Raw genomic sequence first — 14,556 nt, 5'->3', positions numbered from 1 at the left:
AAAGGACTAAGCAGAGAGCTGCCTGTTGAAATTCTTCACTGCTAACATGAATTCTTTGTAATACCTTTTCATTAGACATGTCCTTACTGGTTTGCCTTGATTTTCAGTTTTCTTCCCAGGTTATTAACTCTTTCTAAACCCAGATCTCTTAGATGCATGGATCTAGCACTTAAAACCACAAGGATTATTTAAAAGCTCTCTATTCCAGGCAGAGTCTAAGTGTCATGGGTCAAAAAACAGTTTTACAATAAGGAGCTCATATTTTAAAAGTTTTCTTTGAGGAATCACTGAAAAGTATACTTAAATATTCAGAGTTGCCTGATCTGCAAGATGGGTGATAAAATTTGATAAGTGAATAAAATAAAATACATTTGATAACTAACTCACTCACTCACTCACTCACTTACTAAATAACTAAATAACTAAATAACTAAATAACTAAATAACTAAATAACTAAATAACTAAATAACTAAATAACTAAATAACTAAATAACTAAATAACTAAATAACTAAATAACTAAATAACTAAATAACTAAATAACTAAATAACTAAATAACTAAATAACTAACTATTGCTTACAACCAGGTGTTTGTTAAGTTGGCAACTCATTTTTCTGGTCTAAGAGCATTTTGTAAAGGGAGATTCCAGAACAAATACGTGACAAGCTTTGATCAATTTTCAAATTCTATGGGATATAAATTTGTGACTTTAAAAATGCCATTAGAATAAATCACTATATTTTATAAAGTCATAGACTATAAGGATTGAAAGAAATGTTAGAGATCATCCAATCCTACATACTGCTCAGTGCAGGAAAGCTGCTACTTCACCATCTCTGACAAATGAACACTGATTATATGAGAGGAAAAAAACCCTGAACCTATAGTTAAAAGAAACTGTTTGATGCATTCTGCTGGCCTAATTTTAGATATTGAAAAAGCTCAATACCTCACGAACAGAATATTTTAAGCAGAATGAAACAACTTTTAAAAGCATGTTAAAATTTCCAGACATCATAGTTGTACATTACTGGAATTGTGCAGAAATTCATTCATAAAAAGGAATCAAAGTTCCCAATATTAATCTCATCTCCAATTTTGAAATGATTAGGTTATTATAAAAAATATCCTATTTTCATAAACTCAAACATGCATGAACTCTCATGTGCAAATATATGTTTGTATTTCTAAATCTAGAGATATAGAGCCTCTAAGTTTAAAAAAACCTACTTAAAATATGGGAGTTTGAGATTGGAAGAGCAGGTAAAGCTACCACGACTTCCTTCCTCTTTATGTTCCCAAACATAAATACATTAAGTTATTAGAATAAAAATGTTCTAATAAACTTATCGCTAAGTTGCTCAAACTGTTATAGGTTCTTTTTAAGGAAGGAGTATCAGTAAGTCATCTAATTTGGTTTAGGTTTCTTTATCACAGTCAACATTATTCTACAGAATCTTTAAACAAATAACTTGATTTTAATGTGGTTCTTCAAATAACAGAATTTGCAGAAATCACTCCCCTAAATAAGAACCTAAATAAACAGAAAGGTTTTACAGAAACTATTGTGTAAGTGCTAATGAAGTAAAATAGAAATTCAACACTGCAGAAATAGGAATAATTGTCACTCTATGTTATCTTGATTTTTAGAAACTGGTCACAGAATTACATATCTAGACAATCACAATAACATTAAACCTAAAAAACTCTGCACTTTTTCTCCTGAAATATTTTCCCTGTATGTGTTTACTTAGCAAAGATCCTTTTAAGATGGATTTCTTTCTAATTAAATATGTGCTGTAACATAACTCTCAACCCTTCCTCACTGCTGTTAGCAAACTTTGGTATCATAGGCTAGAAGGCAAGGTAACAATACTATTTACTTACCTGTCTTTCAATCAGTTATACAGAATTCCAGTTTGAAGTATATCAATTTACTAATAAGCCAACAAACACATACGTGTACACTCACACTTATTCATAAAAAAGATAGAAATCACATTTTTAAAACTTCAAAATTAAGAAGAGAAAAAAAATCGCATTATTCAAGAAGTCTTGGTAGAACTGCAGAAAATGAAAAATGAAAATAAAGAATTGATTGTTTTAAAAAACCTATAAAATTTAAAGGATTAAAAACCAACATAACAAGCACAACGAACTAAATCTCTGTCCATTTAAGGTGGTGTCCATTAGTTTCAGTCTTTATTTGTATTATGCATCAGGAGGTTTCCAGTTACCTAAATAAGCCAACCAATAGGGAATGAAAATGTGCTACTTGGTTCCACCCATCCAAAACCTCACCCTGCAGGTATTAGTGTACCTCTACCTATGTGTTACCCAACCTCCTGTTTTTCTCTATACTTTACTTCATTCTAAGTAAAATAAAACATACAGAAGAATAGCTGCTGAAGAAAATCTTTTTAAAAATATGCAAAGGAAGTTTGCAGTTTTCGGTACAATTGCAGGAAGGTGCCTTTTCTTTAATTTAGATTGAGTTTATGGATTTATGGGATGACATGGAGAAAATGAATATATCCTAAATTTGTAGTGTTGATTGTTTTTCATTTACTAATCTATGACATCTCTGTTGGTATTTATTTTGGACCCGATCTTCTTAATTCAAATACAAAACTGTATATTTATTAACATATATAATATAATCTTACAAATCTATTGCTTTGGGTGCACTATTTGAGACTTTGTGAAAAGTACCAAAAAAGCACTTAGAGAAAATAGAATGGAATATCAGTGCAAGTAAAGTGAAAGGCCAAATAAAAATTCAGGTTTGGTCCCAAACCAATCATCTGGCCTTGGTATGGATGTTTATTGCTGTGATTTGTACTTTGGAGTTAGAAATATTATTTTACCTTTATGTAAGCATACTGAATATATCCCCATAGCAGTTGCAGTTGATGGAGCAATATTCAAATTATAAAGGAGTAGCAGGAAACATGAAACATCTGGATGGGATGGGTCTGAATAAAATTTGCTGTGTTTAATCCTGAGTGCAATTTTTGTTCTCCCGAGACTCATAGTCATTGATGAGTCACAAAAATGGTCTCTTTTCTAGCTTGGAGACTAAATTTCTTTTCTTGGTAATCAGCTTCTTTGAAGTGTCTTTGATAAATTTTTTGGGGGTGATGGTAGGACAAACAATTTTTCTCTTTACAGAGGCTCCATATTAGGATTGATTTGAAGGGCAGGTGCTATGGTTTCATACATCTAGCTTTTATTCTATGTGTTTTTGGTTTTCCTGTGCTCCAGTCTTTGGTAACATTGTGCACGATGAAATGGTCCAGAAAGTCCAGAATCTATGCACTGTTTTGTATCATATTGTCTAATGAAGATATTAGCTAGTTATGGGTTTTGAATAAAAGCATCTGTAGATAATAAACACAGGTAAATATACCAATACAGGGGTGGATTTTTGATTGAAGCACTTGACTACTTAGACCTTAACTGTGCTTTTAAATTATTTATTTACATGCTTATTTATTTATGTATCAACACTTGTCTGTCAGCAACTCCTGTGACATCAGAAGACTAGCTAAACAGATGCTTTTTCCTCTTACAGGGCATCAGGTAACCCAGACAGCAAACATTCTGCTAAAAGCTGACAAACAAGCTTCTTTAAAGCTTGAGGAGCTGAAGGGACCAGCTATCACAACACTGTTATTGCAAATTCTACCATCTTTGCTGATAGAAAGAAGTCAAGAAGGGAAACACTCTTATCCTGCCATCTATCACAAGTACATTCCACAGTTTATCTTTGGCAGAAGTTGACAGGGCTCTGAAGACTCAGCTCTTATGTGCAGTGAGTGAGGTAACTATCTATCACTTGAAGGACATGGTGACAAATAAAAACATGACCATTCAACTTAGTATAAAAGGATAATGGCAAGGAAGAGCAGGGAGCACAAAGAATATAGCTTCATTTGCACTTCACTTTTGCTAACCCAAAGTTTTGGGAATTCCCACAGCCGACTTACCGGCCGGTGGGGGTTGCGGCGATCGGCGGGGGTATGGAGGCCGCCATGTTGGGGGGCGGAGTCACGGCACCCACGTCGGGTGCCGTGACCACGTGGTACGGTGCGTGGGCACCGATTGGCCGGGCGAGGGCAGGCAGCCCTATATAAGGGGGCTGCCTTGTGGCGCAGCAGTCTCGCCCGGAGCATCGTGAGGCGAGGCTGCTGCTGCCTTTCCCCCCAGCGAGCTGCGTCACAGGCCTGGAGGCCGCGCGCGCAGCCCAGGAGCGCCGGAGCGACAGGCCTTCGAGGCCAGAAGAGCCGCGAGCGGCGGCTGGAGCCTTAGCTCGCTTCGGCGACACCCCCCACAGGGTTTGGAGGCGCAATTGAACAGGGAGGCATGGCGGGGGGCGGACGTGGTCGCTCGGGGGCGCGGCGGCGGGCCTCGGGGGGGCAGGCCGGAGGGCCGGGGGCCCCTCTCACTGAGCCCCGCCGCACTGGAAGAAGGAGGGCGCCCAAGCGGGCGTGGAGTGAGGCCCCAAGGACAGGGCCTGCCAGGAGGCAGGAGAGTGAGGAAGGCCCCAGGGGGGTGGCGACCCCCAGGGGGCGCTCGAGGGGTCGTAGGGGAGCGGCAGTGGGGGCGAGGGGGCCCCGCCCGGGCCGGGCCCCGCCCGTGGACCCACTGGTGGCCCCAGAGGTGTTTTCCAGCGCTGAAGAGGGGCCTCTCAGTGGCAGGGAATCGGGTTTCTCTGAAGCAGAGGCTTCTGCATCACGGCCTGCCAGAAGGGGGCAGGGGGAGAGGGATTCGCTTTCTGTTTCCTCACGTATACTGTCTTCATTACTCGAGAAACTGGAAGAGAGGCCAAAGAAGCGGGGCAGGTCTCGTCGGGGCCGGGCCACGCCAGCCGCTGGCGCGGATGGGGCTCGGAGCTCCTCGGAGTCGGCTGGGAGCCCGCAGAGATCCCACGAGGACCGGCATGCGCAGTCAAAGACCAAGCGGAGGAAGGCCAGCAGGATGGTATCCGGCTCCGAGGAGGCGGATGACGACTCCTCTCACTGGGGTGAGTGCCCTGTGCCTAGGCACTGGTGGTCCCTCCCAAGAGGGCCTCGTGGCCGGCTACGGGCTTCAAAACGCACCACACAGGGGGGTCACAGGACATGGCGCTCCCGCACAGCTGCGCAGGTCTGGAGGAGGGGGCGTAGAAAGACTATGGCTAGGAAGCATAAACGGAAGAGGGATACCTCTAGGGACAGCTCGGGGTCAACCACCTCGGGGTCTACCAGTACTTCTTTTGACAGCGATAATCCTTTCGCGCCGGGCCTACCAGACACTCCGCTCAGTATGCACATGTCCCAGTCCCTCAAACGTAAAATTTGGCGGGGTGCCTACGTGGACATGTTTCAGATTTTGCTACCGCCCAAGTCTAAGAAGGAGAAGGATAAGGAGGGCAAGAAGGGGTCGGAGGACCCAAAAGGCACCAAAATGGACAAGGGAATTCTGTCGTGGGCGTATGCATTTTTGGCCTACCACTCTGTGGTGGTAGAAGATGATGTCCATAAGACACACGAACTCATCTTGTACATGAACATGATTCTGAGAGCGTATCAGGAGTTTGGGGGCGAGGCTTGGAAGCGATATGACGAGGATTTTCGCAGGTTCGCCGCCCACAACAGGCACTGGCCGTGGGATATGCGGCATAACGATTTGTGGCTTCAGGCCACGCAGCAGGCGTCAACTCCGGCCAGTGGGCGGACTCCCACAGGTCATTTGCTTTTAACCACGGGCAAGGAGGCTACTCTTCCCCGCCCGGCGGTGGGGACGGCGACCCCGGCCTCTGGTCAACGCAGCACGGCTGGGTCGTCCTTTCGAGGTCAGCCGTACTGTTACGAGTACGGCGCTAGAGGGGCCTGTTCCAGGGCATATTGTCGTTTTCGCCACGCCTGCTCCTTATGTAGTGGCAGACACCCGACCTCCGCTTGTTACAGGGGGCGCGGTGGGGCCGGCTCCAAGGACGCTGGGACCCCCGCCAAACCCCAGCCCGGGGGGGCTCAAGGTAAGGGGCCCAACCCCCGTTAGATTGGACAGGTTGCAGCATTGGCTCACCGGCTACCGCCCCAAGAAGGGCGCAGATTTCCTGCTCGCAGGGTTTGCCGCGGGTTTCAGGATCCCGTACGGGGGGCCGCGCAGGGCATGCATGGCGGACAATTTAAGGTCTGTGGCGGGAATGGGCCACGTTGTGCGGGACAAAATTATGAAGGAGGTGCGCGAGGGCCGGGTTTTGGGCCCCTTTGCGGAGCCACCCCTGCCCTTCCTGCAGGTGTCCCCACTCGGTGTGGTGCCCAAGAGGGCCGCGGGTGAGTTTAGGCTTATACATCACCTGTCGTTCCCCCCTGGTGAATCGGTGAACGACCACATTCCCGAGGAGCTCTGCTCGGTGCGCTACACGCCATTCGAGACGGCGGTCGCGATGGTCCGGGCGTGCGGAGTGGGGGCGCTGATGGGGAAGTGTGATATCAAATCGGCCTTCCGGCTTTTGCCCATTCACCCGGGGGATTTCGACTTGTTGGGTTTCCAGTTCGAGGGCGGGTTCTTTGTTGATAGAGCCTTGCCAATGGGTTGTTCTATATCCTGCTCGTTGTTTGAGAAGTTTAGTTCATTTTTGGAGTGGGCACATGTTAAGAGTACGGGCTTGGCGTCTGTCGTACATTATTTGGATGATTTTCTATTCGCGGGGCCGGCGGGCTCCGACGATTGTCAGCAGGGAATGATGGGTTTCCAGGCTTTATGCGCGGATTTAGGCGTACCTTTGGCTCACGAAAAGACCGAGGGGCCTTCAACCAAACTGACATTTTTAGGCATCGAGGTGGACTCCGTTGCACAAACGTGTAGGCTACCCGATGACAAACTGACTAGACTCAAGGAAGCGGTGAGGGCCACACGAGCCGCACGGAAGGTGACTTTGAAACAGGTGCAGGAGCTGGCCGGCCTGTTAAATTTTGCCTGTCGGGTGATCGCGCCAGGAAGGGCCTTTATGTTTAGATTGTACAGGGCAACGGTTGGAGTGTCAAAACCGCACCACAGGATCAGGCTATCAAAGAGTGTTAGGGAGGACCTCGTGGTGTGGCAAGGGTTTCTGGACGGATACAACGGTGTGTCATTGTGGAGGCAGGATATGCTGCTGAAAGCAGACTTCCAAGTGAAGTCCGATGCGGCGGGCACGACTGGCTTTGGAGTGGTGTGGCAAAGCAAATGGTTTCGGGCTGACTGGCCGCAGGAGTGGCTCGGTGGGGCTATCTGTAGGGATTTGACATTTTTGGAGTTATTCCCAATAGTCGTGGCCATTGAGTTGTGGGCATCCAGTTTTGCCGGTAGGACAGTCCACTTCTGGTGCGACAATATGGCGGTGGTGCATGTAGTGAATACGCTTTCATCTAGGAACGAGCGGGTTATGGGTTTGGTCAGGCATATGGTTAGGAGATGCCTTGCCAACAATATGCTTTTCCGGGCACATCATGTTCCGGGGGTGAGAAACGGGGTGGCTGACGCTCTGTCCAGGGGGCAGTTGGCTAGGTTCCGGCTGCTTGCCCCACAGGCCGAGGAGTACCCGGAAGCAGCCCCACAGCATCTGTGGCTGATTGGAGGGCCGACGTAAGCAAGGCCATGGATTTGTCCATAGCTCCCAGCACCAGGAGAGCGTACCAGCGGGCAGGTAGGGAATTTTGGGCTTTTCGTCATGATAGGAGATACGATCAGCTCTGGCCGGCCCCGGTCGAACACCTTCTTGAATTTTGCGCACTTTACCGCCGCCGTGGGTTGTCTGCCCGGACGATTAGGGGCAAGTTGGCAGGCCTGGCCTTCGTCGCCAAGTCTCGGGGCTTTGCGGACACCACAGGGGATTTCAGGATTAGAAAGACATTAGAGGGTTGGATCAGGGAGAAAGGTCCGGCCCGGGGTGACAGCAGGCGCCCCCTCAAGCTCACCCACTTGATGGGGCTTTATGAGCTGTGGGGTCGGCTCTGCCGCTCTGCTTATGAGGCGTCATTGTACCACGCCGCGGCGGTGACCTTGTTTTTCGGGGCCTTTCGGGTCAGCGAGGTCCTAGCAGCTTCTAGGGCCGATAGTTCCGGCCAGGCGTTCACCACTAGGGATATCAAGTTAGGTCGTAGCTCGGTGTCCTTGAGGCTTCGGCGGTCCAAGACCGATCAGAGGGGTAGAGGTGTGACGGTCCAACTTTCCCGGGCTGCCAACCGGCGGGTGTGCCCGGTGGCTGCCCTGGTGGCGTATTGGGCCCACAGGGGTGTAGAGCCGGGTTTTTTGTTTTGCCACGCGTCCGGTGAACCCCTGACCAGGTACCAGTTTTGGGCTGTTACGTCCAAGGCGCTTGCTAGGCTGGGCTTAGATCCCAGATGTTACGGGACTCACTCATTCAGAATAGGTGCAGCGTCGTTGGCAGCCGTCGAAGGCTTCAGCAGGCTGGATATAAAGACAGTGGGCCGCTGGAGATCTGGGGCCTTCCGGACGTACATCCGCCCCTAGGTGAGTCGGGCGGGGCGGGGGGGGGGAGGCGCCGGGCCGCCAGTCTGACGCCGCTCTGCTTCCTCCCCTTTTCTCTAGCCCGACGACTTGACCGGCGCCGCAGGATCCTGATATGTGGCCACAGCATGGTGTACTGGGCCGAGCGGAGGGCCCGTGAGATGATGCCCGGCACGAGTTTGGAGATCGATCGAGCGGTGGTGCAGTGGTTGGGCCGACGAGGCCTACGTTGGCGGGAAGTTCTTCCGCTGTTGTTTGACAGTGGAAGGGTGCGAGGGGTGCCGGGCTGTTTGGTATTGCACGTTGGTGGGAATGATCTAGGGGCAATGACAGGTGTAGAGCTGCTGTGGCACATATGGGAGAGTTTGCAGGTGATCTGGGAGCGGTGGCCAGATACGTGTGTGTGGTGGTCCAACATCCTGCCCAGGAGGAGTCGGCGGCAGGCTAGAAGTCCTAGCGCAGTGGACAAGGCTAGAAAGAGGGTAAACAGAGCGGTCAGGAAGTGGGTGGTTCAGGCTGGGGGTGGTGTGATAGACCATCCAGACATCAGGGCATCCCTCACAGATTTGTACAGGCAGGACGGGGTCCATTTGACCGATAGTGGGAACGATAAATTTATAGCCGACCTGCAGAGGTGCCTGCACATTTATGTGCAGGGGGGGGAGCAGGGGGAATAAATTAAAAATTTCACCCCCTGCTGTGGCCGATAGGGGGCGGAAAATAAAATAAATAGCAACTGGTGAGCTCCTTTTGGGGCACCTCTACTGAGGTGAGGGGCGAGCTCCTTCTTGGATTACAGGGCTCGACCGGCTTGGGTCCGGGGAGTGAGTCGCTCCTGTGGCTCGCTGGCGGGAGTTTAAAGTAGACCTGTAGCGAGCCATCCCACACGCCAGGTGTGGCGTAGTAAGGGTGCAGGGGGTAGGTGTAGTTCAATATGACCCGCACCCAGTTTCAAGGAGTTTTCGCCCCAGGGTTGCTGTCTGAATTGGGCATGTTATTCCGCCCCCATTTGATCTTGCACCCTGCAGGTCATGTGGGGTTAAGGTTTTAAACAAGTTAATAAGTTAAGAGTTAAATTGTTGAATAAAAGTGACCCCGTTATACCCACACCTTGTGTCCGACTATTACTCCGCCTGCGCCGCAATTCCCACAGCCGACTTACCGGCCGGTGGGGGTTGCGGCGATCGGCGGGGGTATGGAGGCCGCCATGTTGGGGGGCGGAGTCACGGCACCCACGTCGGGTGCCGTGACCACGTGGTACAGTGCGTGGGCACCGATTGGCCGGGCGAGGGCAGGCAGCCCTATATAAGGGGGCTGCCTTGTGGCGCAGCAGTCTCGCCCGGAGCATCGTGAGGCACCCACCCACCCTCCCTCTGTTACAGGGTGCATATGATGGGTCGCCCTCCGGGGGGCCGAGTAGGAATTTTTTGCAGTCGCAGCAGAATTGGACGAGCTGCGATTGTTTTTTCGCCTACTCCACTCTGTGCGTGGGAGTGTGGTTAGGGGGTGACCCCACCATCTAGTGCCCCCCCCCCTTAGGGTCACTGGGGGGGGAGGGGGGGCCGATAGGGGGCGGAAAATAAAATAAATAGCAACTGGTGAGCTCCTTTTGGGGCACCTCTACTGAGGTGAGGGGCGAGCTCCTTCTTGGATTACAGGGCTCGACCGGCTTGGGTCCGGGGAGTGAGTCGCTCCTGTGGCTCGCTGGCGGGAGTTTAAAGTAGACCTGTAGCGAGCCATCCCACACGCCAGGTGTGGCGTAGTAAGGGTGCAGGGGGTAGGTGTAGTTCAATATGACCCGCACCCAGTTTCAAGGAGTTTTCGCCCCAGGGTTGCTGTCTGAATTGGGCATGTTATTCCGCCCCCATTTGATCTTGCACCCTGCAGGTCATGTGGGGTTAAGGTTTTAAACAAGTTAATAAGTTAAGAGTTAAATTGTTGAATAAAAGTGACCCCGTTATACCCACACCTTGTGTCCGACTATTACTCCGCCTGCGCCGCAATTAGGCTTTGAGTTAATAATTAACTTTAATCTGCCCTACATAATATAGCATCTCTAATCTGCTGTGAACATTGACATACGATACAGGATTCATCAGTATTGCTACTAAAGGTATTATTTATTTATTTATTTATTTTATTGATTTGTCCAATACACAATGAGGGTTTTAGTGGGTATACACATAGTAAAATACATGATGAAGGTTATAGAGGATATACTCATAGTAAAATATATCTAATATATATTTTACATATATTTCTAAAATATGTGAGAAATGGAATATACAGTATTTCTCCAGTACTTTAAGCTGTAGATAAAAAGGCAGGGTCTTCCAAATTCACATAACTGCTTGATGCTATCAGAGGAGAAATGTTGTAGATATGTGGTTTCCAATTTAAATCTAACCTCAGACATGAACTCAGTGGTTGGCTTGAGGTAAATCATTATTCTCAAGTTCTATCTTTCATAGTCAATTTAAAGAAAGTAATATGGAGGGCCTTGCAAGATCACTAAGATAATACATATAAAATATTTGCATATACTAACATATATTATTCATCTTGCTATAGAAAATTTAAACATATCTTAATGAAATCCCTTCTTCCATAATTTCACTTCAGCTGCCAGGTATTTCTGATTCTTTTCATGATGAGATATGCTTTAGAGTAAAGTGTAATTAGTTGCATTATTATTGTTGTTGTTAACATGAAATCTAAACAGTCACGCACAATGAATACTGCTTCCAACCCTTCCCAGTGGATAAATTTTCATACCATTCTATTGTCAATCTTAATAGTCTAAATTGTAGTTGTTTACTGATGCACAGAGTATAAATTTGCATAGCTGCCACTGATTGGCTACTCTAGTGGCAGCAGAAATTAACTGCTATCAATGGCTAGCAGGCTTCAGGGAAGCCCTTAAAAGTGGCTTCCTTGCAGCATACTGGAAGTCTGTATTAGTTCTAGCTAATGCACAATAAATGTACTGAATTGTTCATATGTCTCGACTCTTCATTCCCACGCAAATCTAACACTGACAGTGGAAGTGGTTGAAGAAAACAACATGACAAAGGCACCTTGTGGCATCCAGGGCCATCTTAGAATCATGCTCCAGCCTGCTCTTGCCAAAAGAAATGATGGCAAACCAAACTTCTCCAGCTCCAGCCTTCTTTGATCCAAAGACAGAAGAATGGAGAACCTACATGTCTCATTTCAAATGCTTACACAAATCTAACAACTGTAGTTACTTCTGGAATCAGGCAGCTGCATATATTTTCCTAAGGAATAGTTTTGCTTACTGGAAAAGGATGAAATTTATCAACAGTTATTCCATATTCAAGAAAAGGATTATACAGTATTCTTCATTCTAGATTACACTGTAAATAATAACTAACTGATAAAACCAACCACAAGGGTGAAATTACAACTTTGTGGCTTGTATTTAAAAATCAGGTTAAGATGAATACCTTTTGTTTATCAAATATTTCGGAATCTAGCACATAAAAGAATATTCCTACAAAGATTTCCTACAAAGGGCTACAAATAGTGGACTCCTACCACTATGAATAAAAGAGTCAAGGCTGTTACTTGTGTTGAATCCTATGTAAATAGTTGGTTCCATGAAAAAACGCTGTCTGTGCTGAAACAGGAAGTCGCGTCTGATTGGCTCAGACGCGGGCTGCTCTCTTTTGGCAGGAGCCGCAAATGTATAAAAGAGCAGCTACTCTCCAGGTTAAGCCAGACGTGTTCCCGCTGATTGTCACTTCCCTTTTAAGAGCTGAATAAAGGAACCATCTTTACTTAAGCCTTTGTCTCTGGACTTTTCAACTTGTATCTTTCATCACACTGTCCTTTGGGTTCGATATGATTTTGCTTCAATATGGTCTTCTGAGTGACTATTATGTGCCATCAAGTCATTGTTAACTCTTAATGACCACATAGATTTTCTTCATGACAATATGTTCCTAAATTGGTATTTCATGTCTTATAATGATAGAGGCAAAGGTCTTCCGATGGTCTTCTAGATGGGTTAATTCAAAGGTAAAGCATAGAACAGTGATACTGAACCAATGGCACAGATGCCACAGGTGGCGCGCAGAGCCATATCTGCTGACACGCGAGCCGTTGCCCTAGCTCAGCTCCAACATGCATGTGTGTGCTGGCTAACTGATTTTTGGCTCACATAGAGGCTCTGGGAGGGCATTTTTGGCTTCCAGAGAGCCTCTGGGGATGGTGGAGAGCATTTTACCTTCCCCTGTCTCCAGGGAACCCTTTGGAGCTTGAGGAGGGTGAAACACGAACCTATTGGGCTCACCAGAAGTTGGAAAACAGGCCATTTCTGGCCTCTGGGGGCGTGAGGGAAGCTTTTTTCACTCTCCTGAGGCTACCCAATGTTCCATTTGCTGTATTTTTACAATGTACATAGTTCTGAAAATATGCCTTTTGTAACAGAATGTAAAGACACTTCATTTATTGCTACTGAACAAAACCATTAGGCAAAGGGAATTTCTGTTATTGTTTAATTACACAGCCAACACATTTGAAGAAGCATAGATTTTTGCAACAGGTAGCAATGGAATGAAATAGTTGAAATATTTCAAATGTTCCATTTGGTAGCTGTTTAGAACCATACACTGCATTTTGAGGCCCTTCAAGTAAGCTGGTAGAATTCTTCTATGCCAATGATGTCAAACCTTTTTCCCCTTGAGTGCCAAAGGAGTGTGCATGTACTATTACTCCTGAGGCACTGAATTACGGGTGTGGTCACTTGTGCATGAGCAATAGTGCGTGGAAAAAAGGTTTGACATCATTGGCATTGAAGAATTCTACTAGCTTACTTGAAGGGCCTCAAAATGCAGTGTATGGTTCTAAACAGCTACCAAATGGAACATTTGAAATATTTCAACTATTTCATTCCATTGCTACCTGTTGCAAACATCTATGCTTCTTCAAATGTGCTGGCTATGTTAACAGAAATTCCCTTTGCCTAATGATTTTGTTCAGTAGCAATAAATGAAGTGTCTTTACATTCTGTTACAAAAGGCATATTTTCAGAACTATGTACATTGTAAAAATACAGCAAATAAAGAAAAATATGTATTTGTTAGTTGTTTGATTGTTCAATACAGTATACTAAGCAATCCCATGCACCTCTAAGGTAATAGAGCATTTGAGTCGTGGTTGTGGTGACTGTGTTAAGGGTCCCCAAAGGATTCTCAGATAGAGGAAAGTTAAATAATTTCCAAGTGGAACAATTAAGGATGGATTGTAATATAATTGTAGAACAATATCTCCAGGCGCTAAAGGTGCTTGAATTTCATTCAATCATTAATTAAAGATAAGGCAGAATGGTTATGTTTAATTATTTAAAGATTCTTTCACCATATTTCAGATTTTCCCACACCAAAAAGTATACAGTTTAAATCAAACTCTTCTTATCTAATTCAGATTACCGGTACATTTTTCTGTCATCTGTAATTTGCTGTGTACTAGCTTTTCTTTCATTATACGGATAAATGTAAAGATAAGAGAAATGATAGTAAAATGGTTTAAAAGTTGCAATTTAATCATGGCACCTCTCCATCCAAGAAGAAAAAAGGGGGAAAGAAATAAACAAAGAGAACTACACAATTTTATGTTCTGGTTCTACCTACACCAACCTGCTGAACTCTTTAGTTTTCAGTATTCATGCATTGCCAATGTGCTTAATAGTTATGGCAATTGAAATCCAAACATCTGGAATACAACAAAACAGAAAAGGCTGCTTCAGGATTAAAACTGCAATTTTATGTTATGTTTTATCATTGTCAACTAAGTGTAATTTACTTTTGAGTAGATATGTTTAAGATTTTGAGGTTTCTGTGGTCTTAAATGATTAATTTAAATCAAAGCTAGGGATATTTCTAAATTTGCTGCTTATTTTTCCAGCTTGAAATTGTCCAGTTTGATTTCTTTGTCACTTTGAAGTTGTCTCTGAACAAAAAATGTACACATTCTGTAGCATCCAATAAAGTAGTAAGTAAATAGCCAAAAAGTGAAAGGACAGATACTGAATT

General features: G+C 45.7%; 1 protein-coding gene across 1 annotated transcript; it reads left to right on the top strand.

Moving 5' to 3' along the window:
* Window positions 1-2,383: 2,383 nt before the first annotated feature.
* On the top strand, window positions 2,384-10,468 carry LOC139164028 (uncharacterized). The gene is made up of 4 exons (XM_070745596.1): window positions 2,384-2,470; window positions 3,576-3,824; window positions 4,814-5,027; window positions 7,560-10,468. Exons 3-4 carry the CDS (start codon window positions 4,982-4,984, stop codon window positions 8,501-8,503), a joined length of 990 nt encoding a protein of 329 aa, XP_070601697.1. The 5' UTR covers window positions 2,384-2,470; window positions 3,576-3,824; window positions 4,814-4,981; the 3' UTR covers window positions 8,504-10,468.
* The last annotated feature ends 4,088 nt before the right edge of the window (window positions 10,469-14,556 follow it).

The sequence above is a fragment of the Erythrolamprus reginae genome, chromosome 3 (genome assembly GCF_031021105.1).
Source record: "Erythrolamprus reginae isolate rEryReg1 chromosome 3, rEryReg1.hap1, whole genome shotgun sequence".
NCBI classification, from domain to species: Eukaryota; Metazoa; Chordata; class Lepidosauria; order Squamata; family Dipsadidae; genus Erythrolamprus; species Erythrolamprus reginae.
Note: the sequence above shows the minus strand (reverse complement) of the source record. Positions and strands in the feature narration are given on the sequence as shown.

Bases quoted from the DNA above. Each gene is read 5' to 3' on its own strand.
- LOC139164028 (XM_070745596.1), top strand. From the start codon at position 4,982: ATGGTATCCGGCTCCGAGGAGGCGGATGACGACTCCTCTCACTGGG. The intron at 5,028-7,559 runs GTGAGTGCCCTG...CTTGCCCCACAG, and splicing joins TGACGACTCCTCTCACTGGG to GCCGAGGAGTACCCGGAAGC.